Source organism: Agelaius phoeniceus, chromosome 2 (genome assembly GCF_051311805.1).
Source record: "Agelaius phoeniceus isolate bAgePho1 chromosome 2, bAgePho1.hap1, whole genome shotgun sequence".
In the NCBI taxonomy this organism is placed as follows: domain Eukaryota; kingdom Metazoa; phylum Chordata; class Aves; order Passeriformes; family Icteridae; genus Agelaius; species Agelaius phoeniceus.
In genome coordinates this window covers 31,608,763-31,628,524 of record NC_135266.1, presented here as the reverse complement: position 1 = coordinate 31,628,524, position 19,762 = coordinate 31,608,763, and the positions used below count along the sequence as shown (strand labels likewise).

General features: G+C 42.2%; 3 protein-coding genes across 4 annotated transcripts in view; 1 reads left to right on the top strand and 2 right to left on the bottom strand.

Moving 5' to 3' along the window:
• The window catches only part of LOC129134682 (testis-specific gene 10 protein), a 51,690-nt gene extending 39,443 nt beyond the window's left edge, over nt 1-12,247 (bottom strand). The window contains 2 exon segments of the mRNA XM_077174662.1: nt 11,832-12,000; nt 12,094-12,247. Coding sequence (XP_077030777.1) covers nt 11,832-12,000; nt 12,094-12,247 — 323 coding nt within the window.
• Nucleotides 11,847-16,664, top strand: LIPT1 (lipoyltransferase 1). Of its 2 annotated transcripts, XM_077173419.1 has the most exons (3): nt 11,847-11,919; nt 12,121-13,501; nt 13,675-16,664. In XM_077173419.1, the coding sequence occupies exon 2, from the start codon at nt 12,343-12,345 to the stop codon at nt 13,483-13,485; it is 1,143 nt and encodes a 380-aa protein (XP_077029534.1). In that variant the 5' UTR covers nt 11,847-11,919; nt 12,121-12,342; the 3' UTR covers nt 13,486-13,501; nt 13,675-16,664. The 2 variants fall into 2 exon arrangements, with proteins under 2 accessions (XP_077029534.1, XP_077029533.1); XM_077173418.1 differs by having other exon boundaries at nt 12,121-16,664.
• On the bottom strand, nt 14,899-19,752 carry MITD1 (microtubule interacting and trafficking domain containing 1). The gene is made up of 7 exons (XM_054627835.2): nt 19,599-19,752; nt 19,336-19,431; nt 18,107-18,243; nt 17,938-18,024; nt 17,215-17,330; nt 16,846-16,906; nt 14,899-16,755 (listed from the first exon to the last, which is right to left on the bottom strand). The coding sequence occupies exons 1-7, from the start codon at nt 19,750-19,752 to the stop codon at nt 16,660-16,662; spliced, it is 747 nt and encodes a 248-aa protein (XP_054483810.2). The 3' UTR covers nt 14,899-16,659.
• Nucleotides 19,753-19,762: the final 10 nt, after the last annotated feature.

The following is a 19,762-nucleotide window of genomic DNA, read 5'->3' as shown; positions in this document are numbered from 1 at the left end:
GGTCCTTTGCAATGCAGCTCATTTCCTCACAGACCATTTCTGGAAGGCACTAAAACTCCCCATTTTCTTCATTTTTTCGGCTTTTTTGCAATTGCATTTCATTTGATCCTATCTCCTTTCCAGAGTGTTTGTAAGCCTTTCTTTTTGGGTTCGCAAGATTCCCTTTCCCTTCCCGAAAGGAAATGAAATTTCCTTTCGGGAAGGGAAAGGGAATCTTGAGATTTCAATGGGGACCAAGAGAGGAATCTTTGGTGCATGTCCCTGCACTTGATGACATGCCATGCCTTTTGATGGCTTTGACCGTGGGAAAGATTTTTTTGGGTTTTTTGTTCTTTTTTTTAAGCATCCATGCCATGCCTTTTATATCTTCCCCTCCAAGTTGTGTCTTCCTTCTTGATGTTTTGCCCTGCTTTTGCAATGTCTGTCAGCTTAGTTTTGGCATGTTTTGGTATTTTGCGCTGCTCTGATATCATCCCGGTCCATTTCCATATAATCACTAAATTGCCCAAATTTCCCAATTTTCTTTTTTTTCTCCTCCAATTCCAATTCCTTTGATGCTATCTCCATTCCAGCCTGTTTGTAAGTCCTTCTTATCTCTTTTGGCCTTCAGCAGGGAGCCAATTTTCCAAGCTTTGCTGCATGTGCCTGCCCTTAATGGCATATGGGAAAAATTTTTTCCTTTTTTTGTTTCAGTTTTTTTAAGCATTTCTAGCATGTCCCTCCTATCTTCTCCTGCAAGTTGTGTCTTCCTCCTTGACTGTTTCCCCTGCTTTTGCAACATCTCTCAGCTTCGTTTTGGCATCTTTTGGTCCTTTGCAATGCAGCTCATTTCCTCACAGACCATTTCTGGAAGGCACTAAAACTCCCCATTTTCTTCATTTTTTCGGCTTTTTTGCAATTGCATTTCATTTGATCCTATCTCCTTTCCAGAGTGTTTGTAAGCCTTTCTTTTTGGGTTCGCAAGATTCCCTTTCCCTTCCCGAAAGGAAATGAAATTTCCTTTCGGGAAGGGAAAGGGAATCTTGAGATTTCAATGGGGACCAAGAGAGGAATCTTTGGTGCATGTCCCTGCACTTGATGACATTGCCATGCCTTTTGATGGCTTTGACCGTGGGAAAAATTTTTTTGGGTTTTTTGTTCTTTTTTTTAAGCATCCATGCCATGCCTTTTATATCTTCCCCTCCAAGTTGTGTCTTCCTTCTTGATGTTTTGCCCTGCTTTTGCAATGTCTGTCAGCTTAGTTTTGGCATGTTTTGGTATTTTGCGCTGCTCTGATATCATCCCGGTCCATTTCCTTATAGTCACTAAATTGCCCAAATTTCCCAATTTTCTTTTTTTTCTCCTCCAATTCCAATTCCTTTGATGCTATCTCCATTCCAGCCTGTTTGTAAGTCCTTCTTATCTCTTTTGGCCTTCAGCAGGGATCCAATTTTCCAAGCTTTGCTGCATGTGCCTGCCCTTAATGGCATATGGGAAAAATTTTTTCTTTTTTTATCATAGTTGTTTTTCATGTCTATACCATGTCCCTTATATCTTCCCCTCCGTGTTTTGTCTTCCTCCTTCACATTTTCCCACTGCTTTTGCAACATCTCTCAGCTTAGTTTTGGCATGTTTTGGTCCTTTGCACTGCTCTGATACCATCCCGGTCCATTTCCTTATAGTCACTAAATTGCCCAAATTTCCCAATTTTCTTTTTTTTTCTCCTCCAATTGCAATTCCTTTGATGCTATCTCCATTCCAGCCATTTTGTATGTCCTTCTTATCTCTTTTGGCCTTCAGCGGGGATCCAATTTTCCAAGCTTTGCTGCATGTGCCTGCCCTTAATGGCATACGGGAAAAATTTTTTCCTTTTTTGGTTTCAGTTTTTTTAAGCATTTATAGCATGTCCCTCATATCTTCTCCTCCAAGTTGTGTCTTCCTCCTTGACTGTTTCCCCTGCTTTTGCGACATCTCTCAGCTTCGTTTTGGCATCTTTTGGTCCTTTGCAATGCAGCTCATTTCCTCACAGACCATTTCTGGAAGGCACTAAAACTCCCCATTTTCTTCATTTTTTCGGCTTTTTTGCAATTGCATTTCATTTGATCCTATCTCCTTTCCAGAGTGTTTGTAAGCCTTTCTTTTTGGGTTCGCAAGATTCCCTTTCCCTTCCCGAAAGGAAATGAAATTTCCTTTCGGGAAGGGAAAGGGAATCTTGAGATTTCAATGGGGACCAAGAGAGGAATCTTTGGTGCATGTCCCTGCACTTGATGACATTGCCATGCCTTTTGATGGCTTTGACCGTGGGAAGAATTTTTTTGGGTTTTTTGTTCTTTTTTTTAAGCATCCATGCCATGCCTTTTATATCTTCCCCTCCAAGTTGTGTCTTCCTTCTTGATGTTTTGCCCTGCTTTTGCAATGTCTGTCAGCTTAGTTTTGGCATGTTTTGGTATTTTGCGCTGCTCTGATATCATCCCGGTCCATTTCCTTATAGTCACTAAATTGCCCAAATTTCCCAATTTTCTTTTTTTTCTCCTCCAATTCCAATTCCTTTGATGCTATCTCCATTCCAGCCTGTTTGTAAGTCCTTCTTATCTCTTTTGGCCTTCAGCAGGGATCCAATTTTCCAAGCTTTGCTGCATGTGCCTGCCCTTAATGGCATATGGGAAAAATTTTTTCTTTTTTTATCATAGTTGTTTTTCATGTCTATACCATGTCCCTTATATCTTCCCCTCCGTGTTTTGTCTTCCTCCTTCACATTTTCCCACTGCTTTTGCAACATCTCTCAGCTTAGTTTTGGCATGTTTTGGTCCTTTGCACTGCTCTGATACCATCCCGGTCCATTTCCTTATAGTCACTAAATTGCCCAAATTTCCCAATTTTCTTTTTTTTTCTCCTCCAATTGCAATTCCTTTGATGCTATCTCCATTCCAGCCATTTTGTATGTCCTTCTTATCTCTTTTGGCCTTCAGCGGGGATCCAATTTTCCAAGCTTTGCTGCATGTGCCTGCCCTTAATGGCATACGGGAAAAATTTTTTCCTTTTTTGGTTTCAGTTTTTTTAAGCATTTATAGCATGTCCCTCATATCTTCTCCTCCAAGTTGTGTCTTCCTCCTTGACTGTTTCCCCTGCTTTTGCGACATCTCTCAGCTTCGTTTTGGCATCTTTTGGTCCTTTGCAATGCAGCTCATTTCCTCACAGACCATTTCTGGAAGGCACTAAAACTCCCCATTTTCTTCATTTTTTCGGCTTTTTTGCAATTGCATTTCATTTGATCCTATCTCCTTTCCAGAGTGTTTGTAAGCCTTTCTTTTTGGGTTCGCAAGATTCCCTTTCCCTTCCCGAAAGGAAATGAAATTTCCTTTCGGGAAGGGAAAGGGAATCTTGCGATTTCAATGGGGACCAAGAGAGGAATCTTTGGTGCATGTCCCTGCACTTGATGACATTGCCATGCCTTTTGATGGCTTTGACCGTGGGAAGAATTTTTTTGGGTTTTTTGTTCTTTTTTTTAAGCATCCATGCCATGCCTTTTATATCTTCCCCTCCAAGTTGTGTCTTCCTTCTTGATGTTTTGCCCTGCTTTTGCAATGTCTGTCAGCTTAGTTTTGGCATGTTTTGGTATTTTGCGCTGCTCTGATATCATCCCGGTCCATTTCCTTATAGTCACTAAATTGCCCAAATTTCCCAATTTTCTTTTTTTTCTCCTCCAATTCCAATTCCTTTGATGCTATCTCCATTCCAGCCTGTTTGTAAGTCCTTCTTATCTCTTTTGGCCTTCAGCAGGGATCCAATTTTCCAAGCTTTGCTGCATGTGCCTGCCCTTAATGGCATATGGGAAAAATTTTTTCTTTTTTTATCATAGTTGTTTTTCATGTCTATACCATGTCCCTTATATCTTCCCCTCCGTGTTTAGTCTTCCTCCTTCACATTTTCCCACTGCTTTTGCAACATCTCTCAGCTTAGTTTTGGCATGTTTTGGTCCTTTGCACTGCTCTGATACCATCCCGGTCCATTTCCTTATAGTCACTAAATTGCCCAAATTTCCCAATTTTCTTTTTTTTTCTCCTCCAATTGCAATTCCTTTGATGCTATCTCCATTCCAGCCATTTTGTATGTCCTTCTTATCTCTTTTGGCCTTCAGCGGGGATCCAATTTTCCAAGCTTTGCTGCATGTGCCTGCCCTTAATGGCATACGGGAAAAATTTTTTCCTTTTTTGGTTTCAGTTTTTTTAAGCATTTCTAGCATGTCCCTCATATCTTCTCCTCCAAGTTGTGTCTTCCTCCTTGACTGTTTCCCCTGCTTTTGCGACATCTCTCAGCTTCGTTTTGGCATCTTTTGGTCCTTTGCAATGCAGCTCATTTCCTCACAGACCATTTCTGGAAGGCACTAAAACTCCCCATTTTCTTCATTTTTTCGGCTTTTTTGCAATTGCATTTCATTTGATCCTATCTCCTTTCCAGAGTGTTTGTAAGCCTTTCTTTTTGGGTTCGCAAGATTCCCTTTCCCTTCCCGAAAGGAAATTTCATTTCCTTTCGGGAAGGGAAAGGGAATCTTGCGATTTCAATGGGGACCAAGAGAGGAATCTTTGGTGCATGTCCCTGCACTTGATGACATTGCCATGCCTTTTGATGGCTTTGTCCGTGGGAAAAATTTTTTTGGGTTTTTTGTTCTTTTTTTTAAGCATCCTTGCCATGCCTTTTATATCTTCCCCTCCAAGTTGTGTCTTCCTTCTTGATGTTTTGCCCTGCTTTTGCAATGTCTGTCAGCTTAGTTTTGGCATGTTTTGGTATTTTGCGCTGCTCTGATATCATCCCGGTCCATTTCCTTATAGTCACTAAATTGCCCAAATTTCCCAATTTTCTTTTTTTTCTCCTCCAATTCCAATTCCTTTGATGCTATCTCCATTCCAGCCTGTTTGTAAGTCCTTCTTATCTCTTTTGGCCTTCAGCAGGGATCCAATTTTCCAAGCTTTGCTGCATGTGCCTGCCCTTAATGGCATATGGGAAAAATTTTTTCTTTTTTTATCATAGTTGTTTTTCATGTCTATACCATGTCCCTTATATCTTCCCCTCCGTGTTTTGTCTTCCTCCTTCACATTTTCCCACTGCTTTTGCAACATCTCTCAGCTTAGTTTTGGCATGTTTTGGTCCTTTGCACTGCTCTGATACCATCCCGGTCCATTTCCTTATAGTCACTAAATTGCCCAAATTTCCCAATTTTCTTTTTTTTTCTCCTCCAATTGCAATTCCTTTGATGCTATCTCCATTCCAGCCATTTTGTATGTCCTTCTTATCTCTTTTGGCCTTCAGCAGGGATCCAATTTTCCAAGCTTTGCTGCACGTGCCTGCCCTTAATGGCATACGGGAAAAATTTTTTCCTTTTTTGGTTTCAGTTTTTTTAAGCATTTCTAGCATGTCCCTCATATCTTCTCCTCCAAGTTGTGTCTTCCTCCTTGACTGTTTCCCCTGCTTTTGCGACATCTCTCAGCTTCGTTTTGGCATCTTTTGGTCCTTTGCAATGCAGCTCATTTCCTCACAGACCATTTCTGGAAGGCACTAAAACTCCCCATTTTCTTCATTTTTTCGGCTTTTTTGCAATTGCATTTCATTTGATCCTATCTCCTTTCCAGAGTGTTTGTAAGCCTTTCTTTTTGGGTTCGCAAGATTCCCTTTCCCTTCCCGAAAGGAAATTTCATTTCCTTTCGGGAAGGGAAAGGGAATCTTGCGATTTCAATGGGGACCAAGAGAGGAATCTTTGGTGCATGTCCCTGCACTTGATGACATTGCCATGCCTTTTGATGGCTTTGTCCGTGGGAAAAATTTTTTTGGGTTTTTTGTTCTTTTTTTTAAGCATCCATGCCATGCCTTTTATATCTTCCCCTCCAAGTTGTGTCTTCCTTCTTGATGTTTTGCCCTGCTTTTGCAATGTCTGTCAGCTTAGTTTTGGCATGTTTTGGTATTTTGCGCTGCTCTGATATCATCCCGGTCCATTTCCATATAATCACTAAATTGCCCAAATTTCCCAATTTTCTTTTTTTTCTCCTCCAGTTGCATTTCCTTTGATGCTATCTCCATTCCAGCCTGTTTGTAAGTCCTTCTTATCTCTTTTGGCCTTCAGCGGGGATCCAATTTTCCAAGCTTTGCTGCACGTGCCTGCCCTTAATGGCATATGGGAAAAATTTTTTCTTTTTTTATCATAGTTTTTTTTCATGTCTATACCATGTCCCTTATATCTTCCCCTCCGTGTTTAGTCTTCCTCCTTCACATTTTCCCACTGCTTTTGCAACATCTCTCAGCTTAGTTTTGGCATGTTTTGGTCCTTTGCACTGCTCTGATACCATCCCGGTCCATTTCCTTATAGTCACTAAATTGCCCAAATTTCCCAATTTTCTTTTTTTTTCTCCTCCAATTCCAATTCCTTTGATGCTATCTCCATTCCAGCCTGTTTGTAAGTCCTTCTTATCTCTTTTGGCCTTCAGCGGGGATCCAATTTTCCAAGCTTTGCTGCATGTGCCTGCCCTTAATGGCATATGGGAAAAATTTTTTCCTTTTTTGGTTTCAGTTTTTTTAAGCATTTCTAGCATGTCCCTCATATCTTCTCCTCCAAGTTGTGTCTTCCTCCTTGACTGTTTCCCCTGCTTTTGCGACATCTCTCAGCTTCGTTTTGGCATCTTTTGGTCCTTTGCAATGCAGCTCATTTCCTCACAGGCAATTTCAGGAAGGCACTAAAACTCTCGATTTTCTTCATTTTTTCGGCTTTTTTGCAATTGCATTTCATTTGATCCTATCTCCTTTCCAGAGTGTTTGTAAGCCTTTCTTTTTGGGTTCGCAAGATTCCCTTTCCCTTCCCGAAAGGAAATTTCATTTCCTTTCGGGAAGGGAAAGGGAATCTTGCGATTTCAATGGGGACCAAGAGAGGAATCTTTGGTGCATGTCCCTGCACTTGATGACATTGCCATGCCTTTTGATGGCTTTGACCGTGGGAAAGATTTTTTTGGGTTTTTGTTCTTTTTTTTAAGCATCCATGCCATGCCTTTTATATCTTCCCCTCCAAGTTGTGTCTTCCTTCTTGATGTTTTGCCCTGCTTTTGCAATGTCTGTCAGCTTAGTTTTGGCATGTTTTGGTATTTTGCGCTGCTCTGATATCATCCCGGTCCATTTCCATATAATCACTAAATTGCCCAAATTTCCCAATTTTCTTTTTTTTCTCCTCCAATTCCAATTCATTTGATGCTATCTCCATTCCAGCCATTTTGTATGTCCTTCTTATCTCTTTTGGCCTTCAGCGGGGATCCAATTTTCCAAGCTTTGCTGCATGTGCCTGCACTTAATGGCATATGGGAGAAATTTTTTCCCTTTTTAATTTTAGGTTTTTTTCATGTCTATACCATGTCCCTTATATCTTCCCCTCCGTGTTTAGTCTTCCTCCTTCACATTTTCCCACTGCTTTTGCAACATCTCTCAGCTTAGTTTTGGCATGTTTTGCTTTTTTGCACTGCTCTGATATCATCCCGGTCCATTTCCTTATAGTCACTAAATTGCCCAAATTTCCCAATTTTCTTTTTTTTTCTCCTCCAATTGCAATTCCTTTGATGCTATCTCCATTCCAGCCTGTTTGTAAGTCCTTCTTATCTCTTTTGGCCTTCAGCGGGGATCCAATTTTCCAAGCTTTGCTGCATGTGCCTGCCCTTAATGTCATATGGGAAAAATTTTTTCCCTTTTTTATTTTAGGTTTTTTTCATGTCTATACCATGTCCCTTATATCTTCCCCTCCGTGTTTAGTCTTCCTCCTTCACATTTTCCCGCTGCTTTTGCAACATCTCTCAGCTTAGTTTTGGCATGTTTTGCTTTTTTGCACTGCTCTGATATCATCCCGGTCCATTTCCTTATAGTCACTAAATTGCCCAAATTTCCCAATTTTCTTTTTTTTTCTCCTCCAATTGCAATTCCTTTGATGCTATCTCCATTCCAGCCTGTTTGTAAGTCCTTCTTATCTCTTTTGGCCTTCAGCGGGGATCCAATTTTCCAAGCTTTGCTGCATGTGCCTGCCCTTAATGGCATATGGGAAAAATTTTTTCTTTTTTTATCATAGTTGTTTTTCATGTCTATACCATGTCCCTTATATCTTCCCCTCCGTGTTTTGTCTTCCTCCTTCACATTTTCCCACTGCTTTTGCAACATCTCTCAGCTTAGTTTTGGCATGTTTTGGTCCTTTGCACTGCTCTGATATCATCCCGGTCCATTTCCCTATGGTCACTAAATTGCCCAAATTTCCCAATTTTCTTTTTTTTTCTCCTCCAATTCCAATTCCTTTGATGCTATCTCCATTCCAGCCTGTTTGTAAGTCCTTCTTATCTCTTTTGGCCTTCAGCAGGGATCCAATTTTCCAAGCTTTGCTGCATGTGCCTGCCCTTAATGGCATATGGGAAAAATTTTTTCCTTTTTTTGTTTCAGTTTTTTTAAGCATTTCTAGCATGTCCCTCATATCTTCTCCTCCAAGTTGTGTCTTCCTCCTTGACTGTTTCCCCTGCTTTTGCAACATCTCTCAGCTTCGTTTTGGCATCTTTTGGTCCTTTGCAATGCAGCTCATTTCCTCACAGACCATTTCTGGAAGGCACTAAAACTCCCCATTTTCTTCATTTTTTCGGCTTTTTTGCAATTGCATTTCATTTGATCCTATCTCCTTTCCAGAGTGTTTGTAAGCCTTTCTTTTTGGGTTCGCAAGATTCCCTTTCCCTTCCCGAAAGGAAATGAAATTTCCTTTCGGGAAGGGAAAGGGAATCTTGCGATTTCAATGGGGACCAAGAGAGGAATCTTTGGTGCATGTCCCTGCACTTGATGACATTGCCATGCCTTTTGATGGCTTTGACCGTGGGAAAGATTTTTCTGGGTTTTTTGTTCTTTTTTTTAAGCATCCATGCCATGCCTTTTATATCTTCCCCTCCAAGTTGTGTCTTCCTTCTTGATGTTTTGCCCTGCTTTTGCAATGTCTGTCAGCTTAGTTTTGGCATGTTTTGGTATTTTGCGCTGCTCTGATATCATCCCGGTCCATTTCCTTATAGTCACTAAATTGCCCAAATTTCCCAATTTTCTTTGTTTTCTCCTCCAATTCCAATTCCTTTGATGCTATCTCCATTCCAGCCTGTTTGTAAGTCCTTCTTATCTCTTTTGGCCTTCAGCGGGGATCCAATTTTCCAAGCTTTGCTGCATGTGCCTGCACTTAATGGCATATGGTAAGGATTTCTTTTTTTTTTTTTTTTTTGTGTGTACAACATCCATGCCATGTGTATTCTATCTTCCGCCCCAAGTTGTGTCTTCGTCCCTTATTTTGTCGCCTGCTTTTGCAACATCTCTCAGCTTAGTTTTTGCATGTTTTGGTCCTTTGCAATGCAGCTCATTTCCTCACTGACCATTTCTTGAAATCACTAAACCTCCCCATTTTCTTCATTTTTTCGGCTTTTTTGCAATTGCATTTCATTTGATCCTATCTCTTTTCCCGTATTTTTCTAAGACTTTCTTTTTGGGTTCGCAAGATTCCCTTTCACTTCCCGAATGGAATTTTAGTCCAACCTGTTTGTAAGTCCTTCTTATCTCTTTTGGCCTTCAGCGGGGATCCAATTTTCCAAGCTTTGCTGCATGTGCCTGCACTTAATGGCATATGGGAAAAATTTTTTCCCTTTTTTATTTTAGGTTTTTTTCATGTCTATACCATGTCCCTTATATCTTCCCCTCCGTGTTTAGTCTTCCTCCTTCACATTTTCCCACTGCTTTTGCAACATCTCTCAGCTTAGTTTTGGCATGTTTTGCTTTTTTGCACTGCTCTGATATCATCCCGGTCCATTTCCTTATAGTCACTAAATTGCCCAAATTTCCCAATTTTCTTTTTTTTTCTCCTCCAATTGCAATTCCTTTGATGCTATCTCCATTCCAGCCTGTTTGTAAGTCCTTCTTATCTCTTTTGGCCTTCAGCGGGGATCCAATTTTCCAAGCTTTGCTGCATGTGCCTGCACTTAATGGCATATGGTAAGGATTTCTTTTTTTTTTTTTTTTTTGTGTGTACAACATCCATGCCATGTGTATTCTATCTTCCGCCCCAAGTTGTGTCTTCGTCCCTTATTTTGTCGCCTGCTTTTGCAACATCTCTCAGCTTAGGTTTTGCATTTTTTGGTCCTTTGCAATGCAGCTCATTTCCTCACAGACCATTTCTTGAAGTCACTAAACCTCCCCATTTTCTTCATTTTTTCGGCTTTTTTGCAATTGCATTTCATTTGATCCTATCTCTTTTCCCGAATTTTTCTAAGCCTTTCTTTTTGGGTTCGCAAGATTCCCTTTCACTTCCTGAATGGAATTTTAGGGACACCGTGTGACAAAATGACACACTACAAATCTTCAAGAATCAAATGCCAAAATGGAGACTATTGGTCCCACTTTTTTTTGGGGGTTTTAGTAACATCACTTGTCTCACAAATGCGTTTCCATACTTCAGACCAGTGCTAGAATGCACCGGTTCATATTTGCATTTTGTCAACCGTCTTCAACATTGATTTCCAGCACATTTTTATGGACAATCACCGCATTTTTTTTGCCTTTTTTTACCTGTGCATTACGTAATAGTTCGCTCCACTGAAAAATGATTACCAGTCTATTTTATCAAAAAGTTCTGTCCATTTAAAATTGCTTTAATAAATTTCCTTTTTATTTTTTAATGTGCCATGCAACATTAAAGGTGCTGGCACACACTGCTTTTTAGAGTCTGTTTCTCTCACTAATCACCACCAGCACACATGTTGTGATGGTTTCTTACTTGCCCTATTACACCCACACAGTTCTTTTAAGGCAGAATGGAAGACAAATTATGTAATGTACCTTTTAGAAGTACACATCTATGAACAAGAGAAATACAGCACATATCTGCCCATAGGGATACTACTGCGCATAAAAAACTTCACCTAGCACTGAACATTCTCCCACAGTGTAAGCTTAAGCACGGACAATAGCTCTTGATGAAGAATTATAGCTAAGGTCTGGCAGACTTTAAGAATGGCTTAAATGCAAATCTGAAGACAATCTGCTGCCGGCAATATGTCTAGTCTTTGATCACTTTCCAGCTTGTTAATGAATTATGCTATTGACATTTAGCTTCTATCTCTTTATGAGCACCATAGAGAGTATGTATCACAAGTATCTGCAATTGCATTAACTCTGTGCCCTTGTGAACTCATAAAAGCTTCTAGCATCCAGAATGTCCTGCAGAGACGAACTGCACATCTGGGTCTTTTAAGAAAAATCATCCATTTTATGCATTGTGCACCTCTTGTTGCCCTGTAAATATTGTGGGAAATGCCCAAAACTATCTGAAGTGAAGGTGTGAAGAGGATGAAGTCAGGCTCTTCTTGGAGGTGCCAAACAATAGGATGAGAAACAACAGCCAGAAACTGATGGACAGGAAGTTCTACCTGAACATGAGAAAGACCTTTACTATGCAGGTGACTGAGCACTGGAACAGGTTGCCCAGAGAGGGTGTGAAGCTTCCCCTGCCGGGGATATTCAAGAACCGCCCGTACACGGTCCTGTGCCATGTGCTTTGGGATAACCCTGCTTGAGCAGGAGGTTGGACCAGAAGTCCCGCTGTGGTCCCTTCCAACCCGACCGATTCTGTGTTCTGGTCATTCCCGCTCTCCCCAGCTCCATCCCCCGCCCAGTGCCGTGGCTGCGCTGGGACAGGCGGAACCCCGCCGCTCACCGAGCACCGGGCCGTGCTCGCAGCCCCCGGCCCTCAGCCCTCCCCGGCCGCCGCCGCCCTCAGCCCGCCCCGCCGCACGGCAGGCGCAGCGCCCGCCCCCAGCACCTCTCACCCGGGAAGCGGAAAGCGCTCCCGATGCTGCCGGTTCCAAGGAGTCCCCGGGAGCGCGGACGGGCGCTGGAACCGCTCCGCAACCCGCCGTGAGTAGCGCAGGGCGCCCGGCGGGGCTGTGCGGGCGGCGGCGCGGCGTCGGGGGCTGAGGGGACGCCGCGCCGGGAACCCTATGGAAAAGAAGGCAGAAAACCTTAACAAAGCTGGACTACGCAAAGTGAAATCGAATTAGCAAGGCTGCGTTGAGTGAGGGGATAATACACATTCCGTTTCTTCCTTTGGTTTTTCAGCACCAGGGAGTGTGAGGAGCAGCTGCTGTGACACCCCCGATGTCCTGTGAGGCTCCGGCCGGGTCTGAGCGGCATCACCGGAGGAGCACCGTGCCTGGGAGCTGGCGTACTGCTGTGGGAAGAGCATGAGTGTCTCATGCCCGCCACTGGCCTTTCCGCTCTGTCACAGGAGCCGCCTGCACTCCTGCCGCATTCAGCATTAGCAGAGCAGGCATTCCTTCCATGCGCTGTGCAATTGTTAAAAACATGGTGCTCCAGTCATTAAAGAACTGCCTTTGGCTGCCCTGCGTCCTCAGGACTCCAAAAGCTTGCTTCTGGAGCACAGCTAGCGGAGGCCTCATTATCCAGTCTGTTTCTAATGATGTTTACCAAAATCTAGCTGTGGAAGATTGGATCCATGACCACATGGATTTAGAGAAGCAACAGGTCCTTTTCCTTTGGAGAAATTCCCCTGCCGTGGTAATAGGGAGACATCAGAATCCCTGGCAGGAATGCAACCTCAAGCTATTGAGGCAAAAAAATATAAAACTAGCCAGGAGAAGAAGTGGAGGAGGAACAGTTTACCACGACCTAGGCAATATCAATTTGACTTTCTTCACAACCAGAAAAAAATATGAACGAATGGAAAACCTGAAGCTCGTTGTGAAGGCACTGAAAGCCTTGCGACCCCAGTTAGATGTACATGTCACTGACAGGTATGACATCTTGCTAGACAGGAAATACAAAATCTCAGGCACTGCTGCAAAGCTGGGAAGGACAAGTGCTTATCACCACTGTACCTTACTCTGTAATGCAGATAAGTTTGTTTTATCGTCTGTGCTAAAAAGTCCTTTTAAAGGGCTAAAGAGCAATGCCACTCCTAGCGTGCCTGCCTTGGTGAAAAATCTCTTTGAAGAGGATCCTAGTTTAACTTCTGAGATGCTCCTGGATGCCATTGCTAAAGAATATGCTATGCAACACCAGATAGATCACCATATCACTTTAATAAATCCAGCTGATGAGACTCTGCTTCCTGGAATTAGCAACAAAACTAAAGAACTACAAACCTGGGAATGGGTGTATGGAAAGACACCAAAGTTCAGTATTAGCACATGTCTTAACATGGTCTATAAAGATTCTGTTCTTGACGTTAAAGTAAATATGGATGTAAAGCATGGAAGAATTGAAGTCTGTAACATTGATCTGCCAGAGCAGTGGCTGCCACCAGGACTGTACAGTGAACTGGTCAAGAGTCTTACTGGCAGTAAGTTTTGCCCAAATGAAACCACTACACTAGTGACAACATTGCTAAGACTGTGTCCACAAGACGATGAGTTACACAGCAGGTGGAGGCTACTGTGTGAGAATATGATAAGGTTAATGTGACTTGCATTTTGAAAATGTAAGTTAAACTTCTGCTGCTTTTTTAATGTATCGAAAACAAAATTAAAACAATCACTAGTAAGAGAAAAATTCAGCTTGTAGAAAACAAACTGTTTAATCTTGTACTTTTATTTAATAATTTAATTACAATTAAATTTCACACTGCCTGCACCTGATGTTCCCCATCTGTAGGATTGAAACCACTGCTGACAAGACATCATTGCTGCTTGAACCAGGCAAAATAGTGGCGACATCCCAAACTGGCCCTGTAGCAGAGAAGGTACAAATGGCTGACACAGATGGAATGGGGTAGGTGTAAAACTGGTGTTGTGCTGCTGCACTGGATGCCCCAGCCTGCATCCTGCTCCTTGTGGACAGAAGCCCAAAGGCTGTGTCACAGCCCCTGAGCTGTGTAGAGAGGGATGTCCCCTGGTTTCTGATTCAAAGTCCTTTCTTGCAGAGTGCTGTGCCCCTGTGCCTCTGCTGTACAAGCACTGCAGTGAGCTCAGCTCACCGCTGGGTAGTGAATCACTGTAGGTCCAGCCTGGGTTAGGGCTTTTGTCCATGCACGTGCAAGAGCAGGGGAAGATAGGAAGTTCAGTGTGGGCGTTTCTGTGATGAGGACAGAAGAGGCTAACTGGGAGGCCACAGGTGCCTCCTCTGTTCTTGTGCCTGGCACAAAGCTGGGAGTCCCTGCTGCCATGGGTACTGGCATCAAAGCTAAACACTCAAAAATGCAAATACAGATCTAGGAGAAAGAGTTTCCTTATGTTACCACCTAGCAGATTTTCTCATAAAAGGCAACAATGAAGTGAAAGTGACAGTTTTATTGTTAAATGATAGCTATATATATATAGTATAATTATAAAAAAAAAGGCTCAAGATGTATTTCACTGTTGTTGAAGAAAAAGTGGAATGCAATTTTGATTAGATCAGAACAGATACCTGAAAGGAGGCTGTGGCCAGGTGAGGTTCAGGCTCTTCTCCCAGATAACCAGTGACAGGGCAAGAGGACACAGCCTCAAGCAGCACCAGGGAAAGTTTAGGCTGGGCATTAGGAAATAATTGTTCACAGAAAGAGTGATTGGGCATTGGAATGGCTGCCCAGGGAGGTGGAGGAGTCACCTTCCCTGGAAGTGATTAAGAAGACTGGATGTGGCACTCAATGCCATGGTCTAGTTGATGCTAGGTCATAGGTTGGACTCGATGATCTCAAAGGTCTTCTCCAGCCTAGTTAATTCTGTGATTCTCTATGTTTGAAATTGCTGGACTAGGTTAAAAGACACAAAGCTTCACATTTGGGAAATTACTGTATTTACAGTGAGCCTTCTCCAGAACGTGGCTTCATCTATGAGGCATTTCACAGCTTCCTTGAATTTCCTGATGTTGTGAAGAAATCAGACAGATGACTAAAGCTACAAATAATAAAAAATAACCTTTATTCGCATTAAAAATAGGCATATATTATACACAACTGAATAAAATTCACAAGTGACTAGAAACTTCCTATCACAGCAGCAAACCAGGGAGCTCCTATGGAATGTTTGGGGGAATGACTAATAGCACACAGCTCTGTGGCACATATATTATTCATTTTCCTGATGCAACACTGCAAAGCTGAAACATTATTATGAGAAAGGATAAAGAAGACAGACCACTGGCTAATTGTGACCCAGAAACCAAGGCAAAGACCTTTTCCTATTGATTACTGTGGAATAGATTTGTTGTTAGAAACAAGAGGAAAAGAATAGCAGCATTAGATGACAGAAGATTAAATAAAAAAGTAATTAAGGGGAAAAAATGATAATGGAATACACCAACCATCAAGAAAAATAAATATAGGAAACAAAAAAAAGTTCTAGCAATAAACATGCTACTAGTATATAGAGGCCTATTGTATTACAAGGCAGAAAGTGTAAGGCACATGTCAGTCCTGAGGCTGAAAACATTTTGATGGGACCTGAAAAAGAGGCCACTGCCTGTTTTTTATGTCAGATTGTATGACTTAGGCAGATTCTTGCTAACAAAGAACTCTTGTATAAGGAAGAAAAAAAAAAAAGTATTACCAGCAACTCTGGTAATACCTTCTGGTTTCCAAAGGCTGAAGGAATGACAAGGGAAGACTTTGTCTTTATTCTAAATATAGTATATTGCTAAGAATTGCAGAATATTTTGAGTCGAGGGACTTTTTATATTTTGAGGAACCCACAAGGATCAAGTCCAGCTCTTAAGTGACTGGGCCTTACAGGGATAAAACACATGACCTTGGCATTATTCACACCATGCTCTGACCAACTGAGATACTCAGGCTACCCAACTTCTGAAAAAACTTAAATTTTCTTTTTAGGGACTCCCTTAGTACTAGTGAAATACTGCAGTTGAGAGTGGCATGAAAAGCCAGTCATTGGGCTTTAAAGTCAGAGAGTAAGACTGAGAGAGGATCACACATCCTTTCCACACTTAAAGCAAAGGATGGATATCAGGTATATGTATCATGGAATAAAAGAACACACAGGAGTGCCAGGGAAGAGATTACAGCTTTTTGCAGCCTTCTCAGTCCAAAATCCATGATGCAGAGGCACATAAGACAACCCTAAAATGACTGTGTACTGAACACTACAACGTTCATAGGCAAAGAGCTTGGAAGCTGGAATGTAAAAATTGGGATTACTAGTAAAGTCTGGGAAGTAAAGTATTACAGGATTGACAAAAACCCTGCAAAATAGTAGTCACAAGTAGAATACAGGAATTAAAGGAAATAAATAAGACTGCTTATAAAAGGGGACATGTGGGAGCCCAGCTTCCAATGATTGTGAGGTGGTCAGTTAAAGATATAAAATCCAAAACAGGCTCAAGACAAAATCAACAGTAAAAATAGAAATGACAGTATAGAGGCTTTTGAAAGACACTATTGAGGGTATGTTATGAAATCAAGATAAAATTTAGACATGGATTGTAATTAAGATTACAGAAGAAGTACAATGAAGGAATCATGCAGTGTTGTTTTCTCAGACTGGAAAGTCTCAAACATTCTAAAATATATAGATTTTAAAAGCTATACTGCACTAAGTACTTAAAAGAGTTGCTTCTGTGGGCAACCAGTTGGACTCAAGCAACATCTTTCAGTCTTACATTTTTATGCTTATGAAAACACTTATTAAAAGCAGTCATTTCTGATCACATTTTCTTTGTGTGTTTAGTAAGAATGACATCCACTGTTGTTTCACGACAAGGTCTCAAGTCAAAGTCACAGTATCCAATGCTGAAAAGACCCTGCAGAAATGAACAGAATTGACACAGTGAGCATATACTCACCATGGAGAGCTCATTTTAACTTAATTAAAGAAGTGAAAGCATCCTTACCTTTGGTTTCTTAAAATAATCAAGACCCCTTCCTATCTTAATCATCCACCCATTGCTGAATCTGTTTGAAAAATGCACAATAAAAAGGTTACATCCACATGATGCACAAGCTCCTTGTTTCAATCACAATTATTTCCTAGTGTCACCAATACCTGTGTGAACCACAGAAGACACCATTCTGTATAGAGACAACTATTCACAATTAAAAAATATAGAACTACAGAGGGCTGATTTCATCCAGTGAGGGCCAGTGCCTTTTATTTTGTTAATCACAGCTGTAATTATCTCAAAAGTTAACTACTTAACTTTTAGGGTTAAATAGTTTTGAGGTCAAATAACTGCCATTTGGTCATTTTTTGTATCACCCACCTGATTTCCCGATCATGTATTGAAGATGAAAAGTTAATATTCAGTGTTACTCCATAATTTCTCAATGACTCTTTTATTTCTTCCAAGGCAGTCATCTGTTGATTCCTCCCACTACCCTATCAAAAGTAAAAATAATGTTATGGGGTTTTGTTTTCTTTTTTTTAACTATATATTCTATTTCTGGTCACCACTTCTTAAACTCATACACCTTTAAACTCAAAACATTTTCATTATCAAAGTAAACCAAAAGAAAGTAACTTGGATGAAGGAAGATTTACAGTTTCAAAGACAGGATAAAAAGCAGACAGTCTACAGGTATATTTGCTGAGGGATGTGGAGGATGAGCTCACTCTCAGCTCTTTGAAACTAGATATGTACTATTTGAGCCAAAATAAGTGCAGTAATAGTTTAAATAAGTGCAGTGGTAACTGGTGCAGTTTGAGAGATTTCAGCTCATGAAAGCCTCTAAAATGACAAATACAGCTGTTGGAAGAGCAAAACAACCCGTCTCAACAGATGCTTTGGTTTTTATGACATTTTCCACAACAAAACTTTCAGAGAAATTTAAGATTCTGCTTACTCAGAATTTGTTAATGAGAAAACTCTGAACTTACAAAATTACTTATGTTCAACTATCTAGGAACAAGTCTGCATTTTTATATCTTGTTTTGCATGTGGCATCATCTGAGTACACAGAATAGAACTCAAAATCTAGACACTTACCTCATCATAGGAAGTGAGGAGGTGGATTGTTTTCACCTTGCATGGCCCCTTAACTAGCATCTCGCAGAATCGTAGAAAGTTATACAACTGAAAAAGATTCAGTTAATTTAGTAGCTTGGAATTTCTCTAGTGGCTACATCTATATCAGTTACACCAAATATCTACTTGCCTGATGAACCTGGCGAATGTATGGGTCTTCCACCCAAACTTCAGAAACATTCTCAGTGAGGTACTCATGGAAAAGCTTTTCATAGCCAAAACCTGTTGCATTTTCTTCTATCCTGATTTGCTTATGGTATTTGCTATCTGAAAGGAAAGTAAATCTCTGTTTAAGTAAAGGTCAGGATATAATTCACATGTTAAATACCTCGCCCATCAAACATTCATGTAACAACAGACATTTAAAAGCAAACGGGTACCTCGGGTACATCCCAGCTCATGGAATCACAGAATGGGTCAGGCTGGAAGGGACCACAGCGGGACATCTGGTCCAGCCTCCTGCTCAAGCAGGGTCATCCCAGAGCACATGGCACAGGATTGTGTCCAGACAGTTCTTGAGTGTTATGAGTAGAAAAGTAGCCCATTTTTTTAAAAGGTTGCAGAGTTCAGAGGTTGGGCCAGTTGCTGCCAGGGTGGAGTTCTAACTGTTTGTTGTTATAATCACCCTTTGTTAATAGTTTTTCGTTAACTACCTGTTGTTGATGGTTGGGAATTCCCCTTTTTTCTTGAGTAACACCCTGCTGCTTCCTGGAGGATGGCACTCAGGATGGTGAAGAGGAGGGGACATCGGGGTTGGCTTGCAAATGAAGAAGCCCTTCACCAAACCTAGCAAAAACCCCTAAAAACAACGAGCCAACACGGAATTGAAGGATTGAAATGATGTCTAGACGTGAAGAACAGAATCCAGTGTCCACTAAGACCCTTTTTACCCCTCACCCTAACCTAAAAAGTCGTCAGCTGGACAGATGACCTCGAATGTCAAACTGAAAAACTGGGAATCTCGTGGTGCTCGCGTGAGGACAGAAGCCCCATCTCTGCCCACAGACCAGCGGACAAAGCTGCACTTTTCCTCCTCCTCCGTGCCACTCCTGGAAGCAGCGGCAGCGTGAGCGCGACCCGTCGGTTCTTCCCACCCGAGCTGATTTTTTAATGAAGGCATTAAAAAGGAGAAAGATCTCCTGCCCTATTTATTTCATTGAGTATCTCCAGAGAGGGAAACTCCACACTCTCTCTGGACAATCTGTTCCAGTGCTCGGTCTCACGCACTGTGAAGAAGTTCTTCCTCATGTTCAGGCAGAACGTCCCGTGCGTCAGTTTCTGCCCCATGTCCTGGTGATTGGCAGCACCAGGAAGGGCCTGGCTTCCTCCTCTCGGTACCCCCCGTTTAGGTATTCATACCTTGTTTCTTGATGTGTTCTTTAATCTCCTCGGCTCTGGTCAGGTACTCGGATATCTTCTGCTGGTAGCGGTGCTTTTTCGCCTCATCAGTCGTGGCTGTGAATCACAGAAAGTCACGGGCCAGCTGAGCACAGAGGCCGGCGCTCCCGAGCCCTGCCCGGCCCGGCTCTCCCGGGAGGAGACCGCCAGCTCCCGCTCCCTCCCCGTGGGACGCCGGGCTCCAGCACTGCCCGTGTGTCCCCAGGGCCACTCCGAGCCCCGACCTTTCATTGCCTGCAGCAGGAGGTCGATGCCCTCCTGGTAACACACCAGCGACTCCTGGAACCGGGAAGCCACGTCCAGCTGCACCGCCCGTTTCAGCGTCTCCGCCCCGGCCCGCTCCAGCGCGGCAATGCCATCGTTCCCCGCCCGCGACATGGACAGGGAC

Bases quoted from the DNA above. Each gene is read 5' to 3' on its own strand.
- LIPT1 (XM_077173419.1), top strand. From the start codon at position 12,343: ATGCGCTGTGCAATTGTTAAAAACATGGTGCTCCAGTCATTAAAGAAC.
- MITD1 (XM_054627835.2), bottom strand. From the start codon at position 19,752: ATGTCGCGGGCGGGGAACGATGGCATTGCCGCGCTGGAGCGGGCCGGG. The intron at 18,025-18,106 runs GCAAGTAGATAT...AATCTTTTTCAG, and splicing joins ACATTCGCCAGGTTCATCAG to TTGTATAACTTTCTACGATT. The intron at 16,907-17,214 runs GTGGGTGATACA...TTTTTCAAACAG, and splicing joins ATACATGATCGGGAAATCAG to ATTCAGCAATGGGTGGATGA.